The following is a 20,726-nucleotide window of genomic DNA, read 5'->3' as shown; positions in this document are numbered from 1 at the left end:
TCATGGATAAACGGGCCCTGGTCTGATCCTGTCACCAGCTTGTTATAGTGAAACAAAACTTTTCTTTGTAGGCTTTGACTGAATGTTTTAGTTTGGCTCCTATTCCTGATTAGGCTTTTGTCTGCTTGTCTGTATGATGCCATATTGATCTTCCCCCCATCTTTTAAAAATTATTTTACAGACATGCCTCTAGAAATAATGAAAGGAAAAGGGAGAAGGGAGAAAAGAAAAAAGGTGATCAAGAGAGGAAAGAACAGAAGGAGCAAAAAGAAAAAGAGAAGAAAGAACAGGAAGTGCGGAAGAAGTTCAAAGTAAGGTCTTTTTTCAGCATGGTATGCAATGCAATCCAGGGTTATCCTTTAAAAGATACTCTGTTTGACAGATAATCTTTGTGTATTGGAGCTACAAGGGAACATTAGGGGAAAGCCTTGGCCTCTATAGCCTTTTCTGCATGCACAGATCACTTTTGTTTATCACTGAATTGGAGTTGGTATGGCTTAAATTCAAATCCTGTGACTGCATTCTGCACGTATTTTTTTCTCTGACTTTCTCTTGGGAACCGTGGAGTCTATGTTCTGCATACCGTGGAGTCTATGTTTTGCATGGAAAAAATTGGATAGTGTCACAGCACTGAATTGCCGGGGTGTTTTAGTGTGGTTGGTCTCTCCTTATTGGTCAGCGTTTTTTGTTTTGTTTTGTTTTGTTTTTTTTAGATTGCAGGGTAATGAGTCTAGCGATACTACAACTTTTAGCTGAACCTGGAACACTGGTCAAAAATTGTTGACAGGGAAGGATTTAAATGTTGTGTGTATGTGAGTCATGTTTAAACTTAAAGAAGATACATGTCCCCTTCCCCGCATACAAATGACGGAGTGGCACTATGCTGGACTAGATAACTTTCCTGGTCTGATCCTGCAAGCCTCTTCATGTATAAATTTCTGGTAGCATCTTCTTGCATGGACCGATGTTGATGGAAACAAATTACGCAGACCCTCCTTAAGACCATGGCTATAGCATCTTTGCTGACCTGTAATCCAAATTCAGTTTTAAAAAGAATAGTATCGCTAGACTAAGCCTGTTTACATAACAAATTAAAAGGATATGCAACAATGCTTTATTACCAATGAAGGGAAGAGGAATGGCAGAGGGTGCAGAGTGGGAGGAAAGACCTCAATGTGGACAGTGGAGAAGAGTCCTCCAAGGAGTAGGAAAAGGGCAAGGGGGAAAGCCAGTAGAATCTCTATGCCTTAGAATTGGGAGCAAAGCAAAGGGGAAACTGACACCAAAGCACACTCAGAGACCTCGGGGAAACAGCAACTGGAAAGCAAACTAAGCACCGAAGAGAGGAAAATCAATGCAAAATGACAAATAAAGCCCAACAAAGGTGCAAAGTGAAATTGAGTGCACAACAACAATGGGAAAAAAAACCTTGGTGAATATGCACTGCAAAATGGAAAACACCAGTGCAGAAAAGGCCTATGACTCGTTTGTTGTCAACATAGGCTCTTCAGGAACTTTATGCTTCCAGTGCAAAAATGTAAGAATGGTCAACCTAGACAAGATGTTGGCAGATCTATGGACTGGTGCCACACAGATAGAGAAAGAGGGAGCTTAACTATTCCCCAGCCATCCAGTTTTGCTAACTAAAATGTATGCGCCATTGGCAGCCTGTCTTTTTTCCTTTGAAAGCTACTAGTAGTCCCAGGCATCAATTTTGATTAGAAAAAATATGTTGATCAGAAGAACTGCATTCCCTCCACCACCATCCCCTACAGAGCCAGCTTGGTATAGTGGTTTAGAGCAGCAGCTTCTAATTTGGTGAGCTGGCGTTGATTCCCCGCTCTTCCACACGCAGCCAGCTGGGTGACCTTGGGCTGGTCCCAGGCCTGTTAGAAGCTATTGTCACAGAGCAGTTTCTCTCAGAGCTGTCTCAGCTTCACCTCCCTCATAGGGTGTCTGTTGTGGGGGGAGCAAGGGAAGGCAATTGTAAGCTGCTTTCTCCTTTGGGCTATGAACAGTAGGTTATAAAAACCAACTCTTCTTCTTCTACATACACGCGTCCAATTAGGCCCCAGTATGACTGCTGGGTAGTAGGACAAGGCTAGTAGTACAAGAGTGCTAGCAGCTGTGATTTGGCCATGGTTGTATAAACCAGTGGTCCCCAACCACCGGGCCATGGCCTGGTGCCGGGCCGTGGTGGCCCCGGCACCGGGCCGCGGCTCCCTCTTCCCGCCCCCCCTGCAGTGAGAAACTTCCCAGGCCGCAAGCAAATCTCATATGTGCGAAATTGCCGCGCGTGCGTGTTTGCAGATGTGCATGGCGCAAATGCGCATGTGCATTTGTGGCGGCTGGATTGCCCTCCCCCCCACCGGTCTGCAGCCTAAAAAAGGTTGCGGACCAGTGGTATAAACCATCTTCCTAATGTTCATTTCCGAATGCTTGTCAATCTCGTATGTTTCTTTTGTGTAGCTAGTGGGTCCCATTGAAGTCATTCACCAAGCCAGAGCTTGCACTGAGTACAAAGGAGGGAAGAATGAATTGACTTTCAAGCAAGGGGACAACATTGAAATCATCCGTATTACAGACAACCCAGAGGGGAAATGGCTGGGAAGAATAAGAGGCGCCTGTAAGTATCAAGAACACAAATTAAGTGAATTAATGTTAACGCATTTAATCAGCAAAATGTAATCAAAGAATCCGAACATTGGGGGGAGATTTTTTTATGTGACTTACCTTAACGATAGAGCCTCTTGTGGTACAGGGTGGTAAGGCAGTCTGAAGCTCTGCCCATGAGTTTGGGAGTTCAATCCCAGCAGCCGGCTCAAGGTTGACTCAGCCTTCCATCCTTCCGAGGTTGGTAAAATGAGTACCCAGCTTGCCGGGGGGGAACGGTAATGACTGGGGAAGGCACTGGCAAACCACCCCGTATTGAGTCTGCCATGAAAACGCTAGAGGGCGTCACCCTAAGGGTCAGACATGACCCAGTGCTTGCACAGGGGATACCTTTGCCTTTACCTTTACCTTAACGATCTATTCTCAAGCAACTATCCTGAAATGTTCTGCATTTTAGATGGCTACATTAAAACCACTATGGTGGAAATTGACTATGACTCTTTGAAAAGGAAGCCACGACCTTCGGCCATCATTCAGCCAAAGGAGCCAGACAGTGACCAAGAGGTATATGATGACGTTGGGGACCTGGACAGCTCTGGCAGGTATGTTCAAATTCCAGACAGGATTGCAGGTTTCTAAAATATGGCAGTTTTCATGTACTTTCTTTTGATGATGGGATTGCCACTTTGACTCTCATTTGCAAGAGACCACATGACTATAGTAGAAGAAGAGTTGGTTCTTATATGCCGCTTTTCTCTACCCGAAGGAAGCTCAAAGCGGATTACAGTCGCCTTCTCTTTCCTCTCCCCACAACAGACACCCTGTGAGGGAGGTGAGGCTGAGAGAGCCCTGATATCACTGCTCGGTCAGAACAGCTTCATCAGTGCTGTGGTGAGCCCAAGATCACCCAGCTGGCTGCATATGGGGGAGTGTAGAATCGAACCCGGCATGCCAGATTAGAAGTCCACACTCCTAACCACTGCACCAAGCTGGCTCTCAGTAGGGTTGCCAGTCCTGGATAGAGAAATTCCTAGGTATTTGGAAACAAAATCTAGGGAGAGCCATAAATGGGGCCCAGTGTCATCAAATCCACCCTCCAAAGCAGTCATTTTCTCCAGGGGGAGGAGACTGATCTCTGTCATCAAGAGACCAGCTGTAATTCTAGGAGATCTACAGGCCCCAGCTGGAGGCTGGCAGTCCCGTTGTACAGGGGTAGTCAACCTGTGGTCCTCCAGATATTCATGGATTACAATTATTTGCTGTCAGGGGCTCATGGAAATTGTAGTCCATGAACATCTGGAGGACCACAGGTTGACTGCCCCTGCTGTTGTATATGGGTGGTTTCCCTTTTCTTTTCAATAATTTCCCACTTTTGTTTTTACAGTGGAGGTCACAGTGCCACAGGGGGTAAGCTCTACTTTTCTTTAAAAAAATGAAATCTATCAGTCAACCAGTCTGTCTGTCTGCCTGCTCGTCGTTCTGTCTGTCCGTCCATCTGTCCATCCATCTGTTAGCAAGTTCCCTCTAGCAGCATCAAGAAATAGAAAACAAATAAAAATCCAGAATGCCAGGAGAAATACAAGTGGAGAGCAGGTTGACACCCATAATGCTTTGGTAACCCAGTTCTTATATACTACTGAGAGGCAGAGAGGTGCTCAACGTAGGCATGCTGAGATCTTTGCTGCTCACCAAGCTAAGGAGTTCCCTTAGACTGAATCAGACCCTTGGTCCATCCAGGTCGATACTGTCTATTCAGACCGACAGGGTCTCAGGCTGAGGACTTTCAGATCACCTACCATCTGATCCTTTTCATTGGAGATGCTGGGGACCGAACCTGGGACCTTTGGCATGCCAAGCAGAGGTTCTTCCACTGAGCCACAGCCCTTCCCTAAGTCCCTTGATTACACTCAAGGCAAACATCTGATCTGATTGCCTCAGTGTTCCCTGGTGAAGGTTGTCTGCTGAGCAACTGTGGATTTGTGCAAAACCGCTTGGCTGTTGTCCTTTGCATCTTCTCTTGCCTCTCTGGAGAAGAGACAGCATCCTCTGAGGTCACGGTTGGGTCATTAAAGCAATCAACTCTTATAAAACCAGGAATCTCCAGTCATCCTTTGCTTGGACGGTAACTGGAATAGGAAGATTACACACTCACACCCATCTTTGCTAGTAGTTTCATAAGAGCTCCATTAAGTCTGCACTGATTTCTGGGCAAAACTTCAGCTCCAAGAAAAGAGCAACTTGACTCCAAGGCCCATTCCACACACATGGGATAATGCACTTTCAATGTGCTTTGACAGCTGGATTTTCCTGTGTGGAACAGCAAGATCTACTTCTAAAGTGCATTGAAAGTGCATTATCTATTGTGTGCAGACTAGGCCTTTGTGTCTACATTGCGTTTCGTTCTGTGCATTCTTTGTCCTCTGCTATTGTTCCCAGTGGATTTTCTTTCCCGGCTGTATAAGTACAAGCAAAGTATGAAAGAATGTTTTGACTCCTCAGAAGAAGTATGAGAAAATCACTCTTTTCTTGAATCTCCTAATTGACAGCGAGTGTATTTATCCCAGGACCCCTCCTGTATCATCTCTGGGTGGAGATGGGGTGGAGAGGCATAGGCCGGGATCAAAGGGAGCACCCCCAAAGAGCTTGATACCCTCAAAGAAGCTTTGAAGATCTGAAAGAGCTGCCAAGTTGAAGCACAGGATTCTCAAACACAGTGGGCGACATGATAAATAATTGTCTCCTGCACAAAGAAACAAAGCGAAAATAAAGCTGATGTGCCGATAGCAATACATAAATAGCTGGAAAGATGGCAGTAGATGCTTTTGTGGCGTATATATAAGACAATGGCTCTTTTCTGTGTGATAGATGTTTTAAAAGCTCTGTGACTAAATTTGAGAGAGGCAGCCATGCCCAGTGTGTTGCAGCAAGCATATACTGGAGTCTAGTGGCATATATTGGGATGAAACTTCCAGACAGCTTTTCCCCCATTTACTTTCTGGGGAATTGCTTTCTGAATTTGCTCTTATTTATTTGTGCCTTTTTTCATATTAAAGTGTTGTTCCCACCTCCTCCTCCCCCGGATGAAATTTATGACGGCATTGAAGATGATGACGGGCCATCAGGGTAAGAACACTGGAGTTCTGTCCGCCTTGAGTAGACAGGGATGAACAGATGGTGGGCAAGTTGTAAATGGCGTAAAATGCAGAAGGTTGGAGACTCCGGGACACCTATCAGTGGCTTGGATCTCCTTGTGCTTCTGTCTGGGTCAGGCTTTCTCAACCAGAGTTTTGTGACACCCTGGGGTTTCTTGATGGCCCTGGAAGGGTTTCCCAAATGGGTGGGAGTTAATTCATTTTTAATATATTTTTCAAATTTGTTCAACGTTTATCAGGTGATATTGACCATGTATGGTTGTGTTGACTCCCCCAAATGGCCAATGATTGGCTGGGGGTGGTGGGAAAGGGAGGGGTCCCGGGTGGGCATGTACACAGCTGTGCTTCTCAACCATATTCTGCACAATTGCACCACTTCTGGGGTTTCTCGAAGTCTGAAGAATGCTTCAGGGGGTTGGGGGAATCAATCATATAATTCAATGGAGTCCACATTCTGCTCAGAAACCTTTATTGGCAGATTCACACTGGCGTACACTGGCGTACACATGCATCATGTTGGCTTGAGATGTATTTCTAAAAATTGTACTGGCTGTGCGGGAAATGGTTGCTCGTGTGAATTCAATACACAAAACAAAATAGAAACACGGCAAAATAGTCCTGTAAACATGTTGTCTTTCATTCTGCAACGTGATAATTGCATGCATACTCCAAAGGTCTGTGTCGCAGGATGAAGACAAGAATAACACCTGGCCCCGAGGGCTATTGAAGATTATAAAGGGAAAAGATTACCTAAAGAAAAGTGTAAAAGAGACAACACCTAAAGTCAATGTGAAAGAAGATAACGGAGGTCCCCTGTAAGAGTTCCGCTGTGGGGGGGAAAAGAATTCACTAAAACTAATTGCTAATAAACCATGGATCACAAGCTACTAACAACTTCTCACAGCAACTTAACCAGCCGTGTCTCACTTAACCCCCACCAAGCTTTTGAAAACAGTGCTATTCATGTTGAGCCATGTCCTGGGTTGGATTCAACCAGCTGTTTGGCTAGTGAAACAAGGAGAATTGCTTAATCACATATCACTTTGACCATCAGAAGTGCTAGGGTAACTGGATCATGGGACCTGCATGGGCAAAACCCATGTGGGTCAAGGACTGGCATAAAGAGAAGAGATGGGTGAGATTAAGCCAACAGCTAGCTGGATCCAACCCTCTGTCTTTAACTACATTGCCATAATTTAGGTTACTAGTCAAAGCTCTTCCATGAGTTATTTCAAGGCGAGTCAGCCACCTCTGGTGACAGATTTTGGGGATTTCTGTCCATATTAGGGACACTGTTGGAACATATCTGAGCCATAGGGCACAACCCTTGGTGGATCATATCGCCAATTAATTAGTGGGAGTCTGTTCAGTTTTCAATCGCAGGCACCAAAATGACTTGGGCCATCACTAAATGATGAGCCAGTTTGATGTAATGGTTAGGAGTGCGGACTTCTGATCTGGCATGCTGGGTTCGATTCTGCACTCCCCCACATGCAGCCAGCTGGGTGACCTTGGGCTCGCCACGGCACTGATAAAACTGTTCTGACCAAGCGGTGATATCAGGACTCTCTCAGCCTCACCTCCCTCACAGGATGTCTGTTGAGGGGAGAAGAAAGGGAAGGCGACTGTAAGCCGCTTTTAGACTCCTTATGGTAGAGAAAAGTGGCTTATAAGAACCAACTCTTCTTCTAAATCTGAAGAATTTACTATGGTGTTGCAGTTGATCCATGTCACCCATTTTCTAAGCACCACGCAGCAGTTGTAACTGATCATGTGAAGAGAAATGTTCTTCATGGACCAGCCACTGTTTGCCTCTGGCAGATCACGTTGACCTCCACTTCAAAGATAAAAATAAATGAGAATCCATGGAGGGAAAATCTTTTAATTTTCTCGCTTTCTCTTTTATGTAACGTATTGCTTGGACTTGTTGTGATTCAAAGAATTTCAGAATGAGAAGCAACTTCTGAACTAACTGGAAATTGATCTCTATGGGTTGGCTCCAGACAGATTTTCCGCTGGTAAAAGAGAGAGAGAGCAAGAGGAGAGGGCCACCTTTGACTATCAAAAAGGTTATTCTAAGGATCATGGGATCAGCAATTGCAAAAGCCCTGTGGACAGGCTATAGGGGGTAATTGTCTGAAAATGAGTAAAAACAACTGGGCAGATCCAACTCATTACAGAATCCTAGAGTTGGAAGGGGTCATACAGGCCATCTAGTCCAACCCCCACTCAATGCAGGATCAGTATCCAGGTTAAGTATCTGTCCGGCCGCTGCATGAAGACTGACAGTGAGGGGGAGTTCACCACCTCCGTAGGTAGCCGATTCCACTGCTGAACTACTCTGACTGAGAAAAAAATTCCTTATATCTAGCCAGTACCATTCTACACACAGTTGAAACCCATTAGTGTAGGTCCTTATTTCCCTCTGAAAGACAGTTTCAGAAAGCTAAAATGACGAATGATCGACAGATTTGATACCAATGAATCTGTTTTAATGGAGTTTGGGCCCAAAACATAGTATAGTGACTTCGGAGACTCAAATACAAAACAGGAATAGTCAACCCTCATGATTCACTGCTCACAATTTGATTTGTTCAGTCTGTGTTCTAATCTCACGTTGTGGGCTTCAGCCTGTTTGCATTCCCATGGCACCATCATCATAATCAATCCACCATTAAGGATCATTAAAGTTGGGCTGTTTGGCTACCGGGGGAGCGGCAGGCCCATGTCTCCCACTATTCTAGGGTTGCCAGCCTCCTGGTGACACCTGGAGTTCTCCTGCCATTACAGGTGATCCTCAGGTCCTGGAGAAAATTGCCATTTTGGAAGGTAGACACTGAGGTCGCTCCCCTCCCCAAACCCTGCCCTTCTCATGTTCTAACCTCCCCATTCCCAAAGTCTCCAGTTATTTCCCAGTCCGAAGCTGGCAGCCCTACAAAGTTTGCAGTTTGCAGGGACTACAGGAATAGATCTGCCATGGGTGGAAGAGATCTACTGGATTCCCAGCTCAACTCTCCCCTCTAGTGTCAGCTCAGCAGATGGTTCTAGGCAGTCCACTACCTCTTTGCCTTCCCTTCTCCTCCATCATTTCCTGTAAAGATTAGCAAGATGATATATGTGAAGATCTTTGAAGACACTTACATATTATACAAATGTTATTATTCTAATAGCCATTAATCAAACCAGGCCGTCCACCTGTGATTCAGCTTTATATAAATGGGGCAATCTCATGCATGGTTATTCCAATTTAAGAAAACCATTGAAATCAGAAGGTTTTGAGTGGGTGAACTCTGCATGAGATGATACCATAAATCTTGCCAAATAGGGAAAAGGATGAAAAGCTAAGAAACTGCTTTGTACCTAACCTAACCTAATCTTCATGGCAGAGACGGGGAAGGTGAGACATAAAAATCAGGGACCCTGAAATTTTGCTAGCAGCGTCTCTTTCTGCCGTTACGAAATTTCAAAATAGTTGCAGATGGAAAATCAATTGTCGCTTCTGTAACAATTTTCAAATATATGAAAGATAGGCAAATGAATGCATGCCATTACAGCTGCTCAGTGAAGTTTTTGTTTTTCAATTTCCAGCTCTCCTGGAACAAAACGAACCGGGAAGGGTAAGTAGTAAAATTGAAAACGGTTTCTGCCCGTTTTGGTTGTATCATGATTCTAGGAGTGGAATCTACAATCTTTAGATGGGCACTTTCCGTGTTACTGCTCACTCCCTTAAGGCACCAGCCTCAGAGGATATCAGGGGTTGGCAGGGTAGGCCTTGGCAGGTGCCTGGGCACACAGGGACCACCTGAAATCTATTTTTAGGTTTTCCAGTTTCAAGTCTTTTGAGCTGTAAAGGGTCTTCTCCATAAATATTTATTCAGTCAAAATGATTTCTCCTAAACAGTCCCGAGGAGTAATGAAAGAGAAATTCCCTTCAAACTATTTCGCCTTATGTGCAAAGATCCCCTTTTGGAATGTTAAAAGGAAAAGTTCAAAGGGTGGGGTGGGGGGAGCTTGTACAGTGCTCTACGAAGAATGTCTTTAATATTGCATAGCCGTGTCATCCTTTGCTGTCGCTGCACACTTCGGAAAGCCTCACTTCTAAGAGTCTCTGTCTTGCTACGTCTGTTCATTCATCGCCCCATACAATGAACCGAGTGAGCTTTAAGTCTCGTCTACAAGAAACCGTGATGACACGTCTGCCTTGCCTGCTTGGAACCGTTTCTTAGCAACCTCTCATTAAAAGACTTTGAGGCCCTAGCAATGAGCTTATTGACGGCTTCTGAAACTCTTTTGTAGACACACAGGCCACAACCCTACAAAGCATCACACACACATAAGCACATCGAAATTGATACTCTGGTCATTCAATGTGGTTCCAAAGTGGGCCCCAAAATACGGATGAATCTGGGCTGATTTTATTAGGCTTCTCCCTCAAAACCATTCAAAGCCTCATAAAAATATGCTTGGATACAACTGTCATGACATGCCAAGGCATGAGAATCCTCTCCTATATAACGCTACCGAATATGCCGTGGCTATATATTGGTTTATTGTAAATAGTTCCAGGGTAGAAAACGTCAAAACATTGAACATTTTCCAGCATAAACAGATGAAGACATTAAAAGAGCATTTAAAATGCAGGTGTGTATAAAATATTTAAACAGTTCAATGAAGCATATGAGCGTAGCCTTCAAGGGCAGCCCCACATACAATGATTTGCAGTAATCTAGTCTAGATATTACCAGGGCATATACCACAGTAGCAAGATCTTTCCTGCCTCAGAAAGGTCAGCTGAGCTGGTAAAAGACACCCCTGGCTGCCGCTGCCACCTGTTTATCCAACAGAAGGCCCGGGTCCACCAGCAGCCTCCTCTTTTAGGAAGAGAGCAAGTCCATTCAGAACAGGAGACATTTCAGTTCCTCGGCCAGACCTACCACCTACCAGTAGCACCAATGTATAGTAGGGAATAAGTAGTCCTTATAAGTTGTCAAAACTGCTCCCAGGCATCTGTTCATACTTTCGGTTGCTTCTGTAGGATCTGCTAGAAGAGCGAAATACAGATGAGGGATATCATCAGCCCATATCTCCAGGTGACCTTTCTCAGCAGCTTCACATAAATGTCTTTAAAAATGTGGTGAACAAGGTGGAACCTTGCAGGACACTCTAGGCCAGTGATCCCCCAGCACCAAACTCTGAAACATACCTTGGAAATAGGACTGAAACCACCACAAAACAATGCCTCCCAGCCCCAACCATGAGAAGTGATCCAGAAGGACAGCATGATCAACAGATATTTACTTCCATATTTTTTTTAAAAGAGTTCTTCTTGTTTTAGAGTCTGGAGACAGCGATGTCTATGATGATGTAGAACCGTCTGATTTTCCTCCGCCCCCCAAAATAATCAGGTGAGTGAATGCATATTGCAACAGTGCATGCAAAGAACAGTTTTTTGGTTGGTTTGGTTACTGTTAGAACTGCTGTTCCGTCTGTTGTTTAGGGATGCCTCCAGGTGGGGATCTCCCAGAATTACAGCTCATCTCCAGACTACAATTTCCCTAGAGAATGTGGATGCTTTGGAGGGGGAACTCTGTGTCAGTGTTCACCACTGAGGTCCCTGCTGTCCCTGAGCTTCATCCCCAAATCTCTAGGAGTTTCCCGACCTGGACTTGAAAACCCTACCCATATCCTGCTGGTGGTCGGAGGGGGGGGGACCTGGCACCCCTACATTAGAATTGTAGTCATGTAGTCAATTCTAATGACTAATTAGAATTAGTCATTAGAATTGCTGGTCAGCCTTCTACCAATTCTGAAACAATAGAGTGGTCCACAAAGCACAAATTAAGGATTTCAGTTTCAAATAATAGTAATAATACATAGCATGTATATTGTGCTTTTCATTGTGCATGTGTATTGTCCTTTCATTATAACAATCCTATCATTATTCTCTGTCATAATTTCACAATAAAGAGCTGAAATGAACTCTCAGTCTGTGAACCCAAAGATCTAACACTCAATTTGTATCTTTTAGCCAAGGGATACCTACAAAGCCCCTGAACTTTGGGAAAAACAAATCAGAAGAGCGGGACTCACAGAAAGCTAAGAAGATGGAGAAAGAGGAAAAAGAATTCCGAAAGAAGTTTAAAGTGAGTACTAGTTGAATAGTCACTCAATCGCCACTGGCATTCATGATTTCTAATTTTTAATCATTCTTCCATTATTAAAAGAAAAAAGACCAGTGATGAAGATTAAGATATATATATTTTTATAGAGTGCAAATTATGGCAAATGTCTCTGGATTCTAATAAGCTAGGGGTGAGCCACCTTCTATCTTAGATGACCAATTTTAAAAATTAGAGCCTCTGGGAGCCATGCTATGTTTTAAGTTAACAAAACAAGTGTGCACAGTCAAGATCTCTTAATGCATATATTAAGAGCCAGCTTTGTGTAATAGTTAAGAGTGGCGGCTTCTAATCTGGCAAGCTGGTTTTGATTCCTCGTTCTTCCACATGCAGCCAGCTGGGTGGCCTTGGGTTTGTCACAGCCCTGAGAGTGCTGTTCTCACAGAGCAGTAACATCAGGGCTCTCCCAGCCCCACCCACCTCACAGGATGCCTGTTGTGGGGAGTGGAAGGGAAGGCAATTGCAAGCTGCCTCGAGACTCCTTCTGGTAGAGAAAAGTGGGATATAAAAAGAACTCCTTCTTAGTTAAATGTGTCACTGAGCCAGTGTGGCACAATGGTTACAGTGCTAGACTGGAATCTGGGAGATTCATGTTTGAATACCTGCTTGCGTTGTGGAAGCTTGCTTGGGTGACCTTGATCTAGTCACACATGATTATGCAGATTAAACAAAAAAAATGTACACATTAAATGTGTTCCTTCTCGTGACATCAGATTCTTTCCTCAGCGTTCATGCCTGTGAGGTCCAGCACCTGTTCCAACCTCCTCCCTGTCGTTCTTGCTCATGGGTAATAAGGTCTTGTTCAGACCATTCACACTTGGCAGGTATTGTTCCCCAGACTTCATACCCTTTCCTCCTAGATAAGCTCAAGAGGTAAATAATAATAATAATAATAATAATAATAATAATAATAATAATAATAATAATAATAATAATAATAATAATAATAATAATAATAATAATTTTAAAAAGCAACCCAACTTTGGTAAAATATTTATCACCAAAAAAGCTGTCCACAAAATCCAGGAAAACGTTGACCTAGGCCCATTCCGCACACACAGGATAATGCCCTTTCAATGTGTTTTGGCAGCTGGATTTTCCAGTGCGGAACAGGAAAATCTACTTCTAAAGTGCACTGAAAGCGCATTATCTAAGACTAGTAAATAAGCCCACTGCAGTCTTAATGCAGAGGGCGCTAGTGGGGCTTCGGAGTCGGCGGGGCCAGCTGGTCAGGCGCGGCCATGGTCCAAGGCGTGAGTGGGGCCCAGGAGTCAGCGGGGCGAGGGTGGGGTGGGGCGGGGCTGGCCAGCGCAGGGCAGGGCGGGCGGGGCACAGGAGTCGTCATTGGCGATGCGGGCGTGGTGCGGCGCAGCGCGGCCGTGGTCCGGGGCGCAAGTGGGGCATGGGAGTCGGCGGGGCAGGGGTAGGGCGGGGTTGCCTGGTGCAGGGCAGTTCGGCCAGGGCGCGGGAGTCGTTGTTGGTGATGCGGGCATGTGGCGGCGCAGCGCGGCACAGGATGGCACGTTGAGGCCACGGTCGCGTTGGCGGCTACCTGGGGCCGTCTGGAGGATTGTAGTGCGGCGGCAGTGCTGCGAGGTGGCGAGCGTGCTTGGTGGAGGTGAGGGTAGTTATGGTGGCGGGCGGGCGGCTGCGGGCAAGGACGAAGGGGGGCGGATCGGGAGGCTCTTTGCGCCTCCCAATTAGTCAGTCCGGCGGCAAGGGACCAATTGGGAGCCACGCTGCGTGCGGCTCCCAATTGGTCCCTTGCCACCGGATTGGGCCCCCCATTGTCATTCCAGAGGAAGGGGCCTATGGGCACCCTTAATCATCACGGACAGGGCCCACCTTTGGTGCCCTTAACGAAATATTTAATCCGCTCCGCTAGGAGCGGTTAAAGATATGCAGAATGGCCCCTGGTCTACATCCTGATCTGCAACAGAGCTTTAAGCTGCCTGTGCCCTGCTGAATCACAGTTCTGAAACTGCTGAAAGCCCCTCCGCAAGCAGCTTGCTGAAATCCCAGCAAGAATCACAGTCTTTACTTGCCCCAGGGAAGCAAATGTGAGAATGAAACACTTCCCCATTTTCTGAATGCCATCAATCAAAGCTGATGCTATGACTACAAGAGAAAGTTATTTGGCTCTCCAGAGAGAGTTTGAGGACTTGATCCAAAGGAGAAGAGATGTTTTTTTCTCAAGATTCACTGCAGAAATAATAAATGATAATCTCCTGCAAGGAAAATGATAGCATGTAACGTCGGAGAGCATAGCTCAAGTTAGGGATGGCCAAACTCTGGCTCTCCAGATGTCCAAGTACTACAATTACCATGAGCCCTTGCCAGCCAGAGTTCGACCACCCCGGCCCAAGATATTGTTCCTTGCCTAAAGTCTCAGTCTCACCGCTGGGCATGAGTTTGCATCTCCCATCTTCAGACTGTCCAGCTTTGTCTGTGCCAATACAATGTTGTACATTGAGATTCCAAATCCCTGTCAACAGACGATAATAAGGAGGAGCAAAGAGATAACTGGGGTGACAATGCCCTTTGTGTGAATGCGTGTGTGTGAAGTGTCATCAAGTCACAGCCCCAATCATGGCAAGCCTTTTTCCGGCTTTATCCATTCTTCCATTCTTGAAGCAGTGCTGTGATATTTAAATAAGAGCAGATTAAGCTCGTTTTTATTTTAAAAGGAAGTGACATAATTAAAAAAAAATTTTTTTTTTTTAGCAATATTGGAAATTGCACTCCGTGTCTCGGAAAAGATGGTCTCAATAAAATGAAACTGCAATTTAATCTTACCGTTATCATCATCGTTTTTCCAGTTTGAAGGTGACATTCGTGTCCTGTACTCGACAACCATCCTGCGAGCATCCTCCCCGAAGAAAAAAGCTTCCAAGGACTTGCTGGTGAAACTGGGAGATGCTGTGGATGTTATAAAAAACGTAGACAATACTAAAGTCCTGTGTAGGAACGAAGAAGGAAAGTGTAAGTAAACAACAGTAACAATAATAACCAGTAGTAACAATAGCAATAACAATAATGGAATGGCTCTCACCTTTGCCCATCTGCTTTCACTTTTAGGCCCCTGATGTGGGCACATCTTATTGCTGCTTTCCAGAGCAGTAATCCATTCATCTTGACTTTGGGTTCTGTGCCGCCTTACGCAGCATTTTAAATCTGGAGATTTGGGGGTGGAGCATGGGCAGGACAGGGACCTCAATGGGGTACAGTGCCACAAAGACTACCCTTCAAAACCTCCATGTTCTCCCGGGGAACTGATCCCTGTAGTCTGGAGATGAGCTGTAATTCCAGGAGATCCCCACGTCCCATCTGGAAGCTGGCATCTCTAAATTTTACTGGATTGTTGTAAGGATCAAACGGCCTGAGGGGAGTGCAGTTTGAGAATCCCGAGGAATCAAAAAATATTCTGGGTGTGTGTATGTATCCAGGGCATGCTTTTCTTCAGAGAAATTATAGATCTCACACCTGAGAAAAAATGCAATTTTTCCTAGTTTTGTGGCCGTTTTCTTTGTCAAGCACTGTCTTCAGAAATTTTTATAACTCCTCTGTTTAAAAAAAAAGACGTGATTTTCCCCTTCCATTCTGTTTTGTTGGTAACTCCTAGGAAACCAGCAGAAATACAAATATATTCCTCTTGAGAGTCCAAATATTTAGTTTCTGTGAAGCAGAGCACTCCAGTTTGTGAGATGTGCTTGGGATTTTTACAACAAACCACCTCATACGTTTTGCCCTTCCCCCCCCCCTCCCCTTTCTGTCAGCTGCTGCCCTTTCTGTCTTACTCCCTTGAAGCAGGTCAGCCGCTCCCCCACCCTCATGGAAAGCTATTCGGCTCCCCCACCCCAAGACATTCCTGGCATTCCGCTGATAGTGAAACCAGGGTCAGAAGCTGCCGCTTGTCCCTCTGCAGAAGAAAGGAGCCAACTTAACCCGCCCCCCTTTTGGAGGCCTGCTGGACACCTGTCTTGGCAGCTTCCGCAGAAATGGTTTGCAGCTGAAGCCGTTCATTGTTATTCACCATTTTGCACCCCACCCTTTCCCTAAGGCTCAGCATTTGGAAACCAGTGAACAAAAATGCTTGAGCTCCAATCCCTGACCAGCCTTCAATGGTCTAGACCAGGGGTAGTCAAACTGCGGCCCTCCAGATGTCCATGGACTCCAATTCCCAGGAGCCCCTGCCAGCATTTGCTGGCAGGGGGCTCCTGGGAATTGGAGTCCATGGACATCTGGAGGGTCGCAGTTTGACTACCCCTGGTCTAGACCAGGGGTGGCCAAACTGTGGCTTTTCAGATGTGTCCATCGACTACAATTCAGCAGGGACTGATGGGAATTGTAGTCCATGGACATCTGAAGAGCCACAGTTTGGCCACCCCTGGTCTAGAAGAAGCCAGAAAGTGTAGTTGCCAGTTATTTCTGCTGATGTGGTTTTTGATAGCGCCATATGCATCCCATGGTCATGTCAGGGGACTGGTTTTCACATGGCGCTTTCTTTCTTTCTTTCTTTCTTTCTTTCTTTCTTTCTTTCTTTCTTTCTTTCTTTCTTTCTTTCTTTCTTTCTTTCTTTCTTTCTTTCTTTCTTTCTAGTTCAAGAAAGCTAGAGAGGGGACACCTAATTGGATAAGGGCTGTGATGTTATGACAGGATAATATGCCCTGCCACCCCCCATCCCCAATTTTCTTGATCTAAGTGATTCCCGGTTAAGTTATTTGGAACTAGGAGAGAAGAAACAGATAACGTGATATAGGACAAACAATAGTCACTGCATGTGATATTGCGAATATTCCATTTCTCTCCAGTTCCCTGGCAATCAAGGCATGTTGAGGGGGGATTGATATGTTAAGAGAATCATAGAATCATAGAGTTGGAAGGGGCCATACAGGCCATCTAGTCCAACCCCCTGCTCAACGCAGGATCAGCCCAAAGCATCCTAAAACATCCAAGAAAAGTAGGAATGCAGTAGTGAGATGGATCAACTCCAGATTCAGCCTTGATTTAACCTTTTTAATCTGAACTAGTATTATGAATGGTTACTGCAACAGTCAAAGATTGAGCTGTGGAGGGCAACTGATGGCATATGGCCAATTGGTGGCCCCAGACAGAGTTGCGCAACCACAGAAGATGATAAGCTGACTCAATGGGATGTCAGATGAGCATGGCCATGTGAATGAGGACATGCTTCCAGCTGTTCACTCACATCAACCTCGCACATTGGAAGCTGTGGAACTGTCTTGCGACAAACATTACTAGATTATCAGAGCAACCTTAAAAACACATTCTTGGAAGTAAGCTCCATTGATAGATATTAGTAGGCTTCTGAGCAGACCTGCTTAGGATGGCACTGTATGTCTTCCCTGAAGATTACAAACCTGTATAAAACTTCTGGCCATTCAACTACTATGCCTTAAGCTGGCTGGCATGTTATAGTGGTTACGGTGTCAGGGTGGGGAGACCTGTGTTCCAATTATCTGCCACCATGAATTTCACAGGATGGCCTTGGGCCAGTTATTCTAACTCAACTTCATGTACTTCATAGCATTATTAAGAAGCCACAATGGGAGGCTATCTTGTATACCACCTGGAGCGCTTTGGATGAAAACTAAAAATAGATGGACCTCTTGTGTGTATATCTTTGGGTTTCAGGTCTCCATCAGTCTATTGCAATGAATTTAGGGCCAGGAGGCATTAGACATAAACCCCCCCAACGTTCTCTAGTAGATTTAGCTCTTTGCATGCTAACAGTTTTGCAACAACCACTTCACTTCAAACAAACTTTAATATGGGTTGTATTTATGGGAACTGTCAATTTAGACTTGAGACAAAAATCCACTCTAAACAACATGATGTCGAGTGGCCTTGGTGCTGGAAATCAATAATTTGCTCTAACAGGCTTGCTAATGGCCAAGATTATCTTTGTACAAGACAGGAAAGGGGAATAGAATCACTAGATATGAGCTCATTTCCCCAGGGAATTGTAGTAAGGCTGCAGTATTGTCCCTCATTGAAGGGGAAGCCTTTCTGCCTTGGAATGAATTACAGGAACTCAGTTTTCAAAGGCCACCAAGGGAGTTATATGATGAGGTTCCGAATGTTTGCCTTGCAGTTTTTTAAAACGCCACTGCAAGGAAGGAAAGTGCTATTTGTTATTCTTTTATTCAGAAGGGAAACTGAGTCACAAAGGCTACTATCTGCAACTCAAGACAGGTTGCCAGTCCCATAAGGGCAGACTAACTGAGCTAGAAGGTTCATAAAGATGTTAAACAATCTAGGGGAGAGTATCACCCCCTGTGGAACTCCACAAGGGAACTGAAAGGGGCATGACAACTCCTCCCCTCCTGCCACCCTCTGTGCCCAGTTCCAGAGAAAGGATCACAGCCACTGAAGGGCTGTCCCCCACTTTGCTCCAGCAAAGTGATGGTCCAGTAACTTGTGGTCGATCATGTCACATGCTGCCAACAGATGAAGTATCACGAGTATGGCTGAACCGTCCTGATCCAGTTGATGCTGGAGATCATCTGTCAAGGTGGTCAACACTGTCTGCATCCATGGCCAGGACAGAAGCCTAAGTCAAATGCCAAAGTTCCCTCCAAGTAAGCCAGGAGCTGGTCCACAGCAGCCCTTTCAACCACTTTGCCCAGAAATGCAAGATGGGAGGCAGGACAGTAGCTGGCCAGGTCCCGTTGATCCAGTAATGTTTTTTTTTTCATTAAGGAAGTCCCCACTAGACAGGGAGAAGTTCACAATCTCCCTCACAGGGCCTCCTATCTGCTGGTCACTCCATTTGAGCAACCAAGATGGGCAAGGCTTAAGGGGTCAAGTGGTCACCCTCACCGACCCCAGCAATTTGCCCACTTCAGGTTCTGAGAGCTGCCTGAAGCCATCAAACGTATCCCTCTGAGACAGCCAAGGGGCCTCTAGTCCTCTTTTGGTATCAAAAGTGGCAGGGAGGTCCTGGCGGAGCAACAAGACTTTATCTGCAAAGAAGCTTGCTGATACCTCGCAGCCTAATTCTAATTGTCTGATATTTTGGCACCCTTCCTCAAGGGTGGTAAGAGATGGGTGGATGCAACAGGTAGCAAAGGACTCTCGTTTAGCTACCTTCATGGCCATCTCATATACCTTAATAAGCGTGCAATAAGATGCTCTTGTCATTTCATTGCGAGTCTTCCTGCACATTCGCTCTAGCCATCTCACTTCCCTCTTCCTCTCCTGCAGCTCCCCAGTATACCATGTAGCAAGTCTGAGGCAATGGTGGAGAGGGCGTTGAGGAGCTGTCTCATCAATGGTCACAGCCAAGCAGGACTGCCAGTCCTCCACTAAAGCTGCCAATGACTTGCTCGGAGGCATCGGGTCCTGCAGAGCATTCAGGAATCCAACTGGATCCATAAGTCTCTGCAGGTGGGTTAAAATGCACCCGCTGCCCACACAGGGCAGCACATCCAATGGAGAATCTGTCTCATAGGTTAGAATAGAGCAGATGGGGGCACCGTCTTTCAGAACCCCTGTGCATGGACCCTGTGGTGTAATTGTTGTGAAATTTGGGGGGGGGGATCAGGGGAGAGCCTTCTGGAGCTACCCTAAAAATTTGGAGGCTGGAACTGGAACACCCACTCCCCCAGGCCTGGGAAAGGCAGGAACACCAGACTTCCCATTAAAGTCAATGGCACTATTGAATTTAATGGGTTCTGAAGCCAAATCAGTTCAGATCGGACCCCTGCATGAGACAGAGTCAGTGTCTCAATAAGGTACTGTAACCAAAAGAAGTGTGTTATGAACAAAGTTTACCTCAGTGAGAACATATGAGGTCGAATGTTTGCTATTTCAATTTGTCCAATTGAGAAAAGAGAAGAGCCCCTCAGCTGTACAAGAAATTCTCTTTGTGTTTGTTAACTGTGAATAGGAGTCAGTAAATGTGTTTAACAGTGACTCAAAGAAAACGGAATGATGATTTCAGGAACAAGGATAACCGCCCAAGGGAAACACAAGCCGATCTTGACCAATGCAGCAACATGATCTCAAAACAAAACTTCTTCGCAGACTTGGCCTGGGATTCAGTGAAGCCTAAAGGCTATCACGCAGGTTTAGTCTCATATTCAACAAGAATATTGTTTCAAATCATGGACCCAGCTCAAAGTTCAATTTTTACAATTCAGAGTCCATTGAGGTCAATGGGCTTTGTTGTTGTTGTTGTTAGGTGCGAAGTTGTGTCCGACCCATTGCGACCCCCTGGACAATGATCCTCCAGGCCTTTCTGTCCTCTACCATTCCCCGGAGTCCATTTAAGTTTGCACCTACTGCTTCAGTTACTCCATCCAGCCACCTCATTCTCTGTCGTCCCCTTCTTCTTTTGCCCTCAATCGCTCCCAGCATTAGGCTCCAGGGAGTCCTTTCTTCTCATGAGGTGGCCAAAGTATTTAAGTTTCATCTTCAGGATCTGGCCTTCTAAGGAGCAGTCAGGGCAGATCTCTTCTAGGACTGACCAGTTCGTTCGCTTTGCAGTCCGAGGGACTCGTAAGAGTCTTCTCCAGCACCAGAGTTCAAATGGGCTTAGAAGGTTATAACTCTGTATAGGAATGTGCTGATAACCTCACCTGTATGCATCAGACCATTCATCTGATCCCGTGGCTTAGCAGTATGAGCTAGAAATAAAATTCTTAGGACATGGCAACCAGGCGTTAACTGTTTTTTACTCCGTTTGTAGGGCTGTCCTAAGAAGAGTTACATCCTTTTAAGGCCATTGACTTCAACAAACTTAGGAGGGTGTAACTTG

At 45.5% G+C, this 20,726-nt stretch overlaps 1 protein-coding gene across 4 annotated transcripts in view; it reads left to right on the top strand.

Moving 5' to 3' along the window:
• Nucleotides 1-20,726, top strand: part of FYB1 (FYN binding protein 1) — a 53,786-nt gene that overhangs the window by 27,864 nt on the left and 5,196 nt on the right. For 3 of the 4 annotated variants that reach the window (XM_077347021.1, XM_077347020.1, XM_077347022.1), the window contains exons 7-16: nt 182-311; nt 2,470-2,626; nt 3,071-3,215; nt 3,998-4,020; nt 5,667-5,736; nt 6,440-6,580; nt 9,354-9,382; nt 11,101-11,170; nt 11,794-11,908; nt 14,764-14,926. In XM_077347021.1, coding sequence (XP_077203136.1) covers nt 182-311; nt 2,470-2,626; nt 3,071-3,215; nt 3,998-4,020; nt 5,667-5,736; nt 6,440-6,580; nt 9,354-9,382; nt 11,101-11,170; nt 11,794-11,908; nt 14,764-14,926 — 1,043 coding nt within the window. The remainder of the gene's footprint in view (nt 1-181; nt 312-2,469; nt 2,627-3,070; nt 3,216-3,997; nt 4,021-5,666; nt 5,737-6,439; nt 6,581-9,353; nt 9,383-11,100; nt 11,171-11,793; nt 11,909-14,763; nt 14,927-20,726) is intronic. The other variant, XM_077347023.1, reaches the window with a different exon arrangement.

This window comes from Paroedura picta, chromosome 7 (genome assembly GCF_049243985.1).
Source record: "Paroedura picta isolate Pp20150507F chromosome 7, Ppicta_v3.0, whole genome shotgun sequence".
Taxonomy (NCBI): domain Eukaryota; kingdom Metazoa; phylum Chordata; class Lepidosauria; order Squamata; family Gekkonidae; genus Paroedura; species Paroedura picta.
This window is presented reverse-complemented; position numbering and strand designations above follow the sequence as displayed.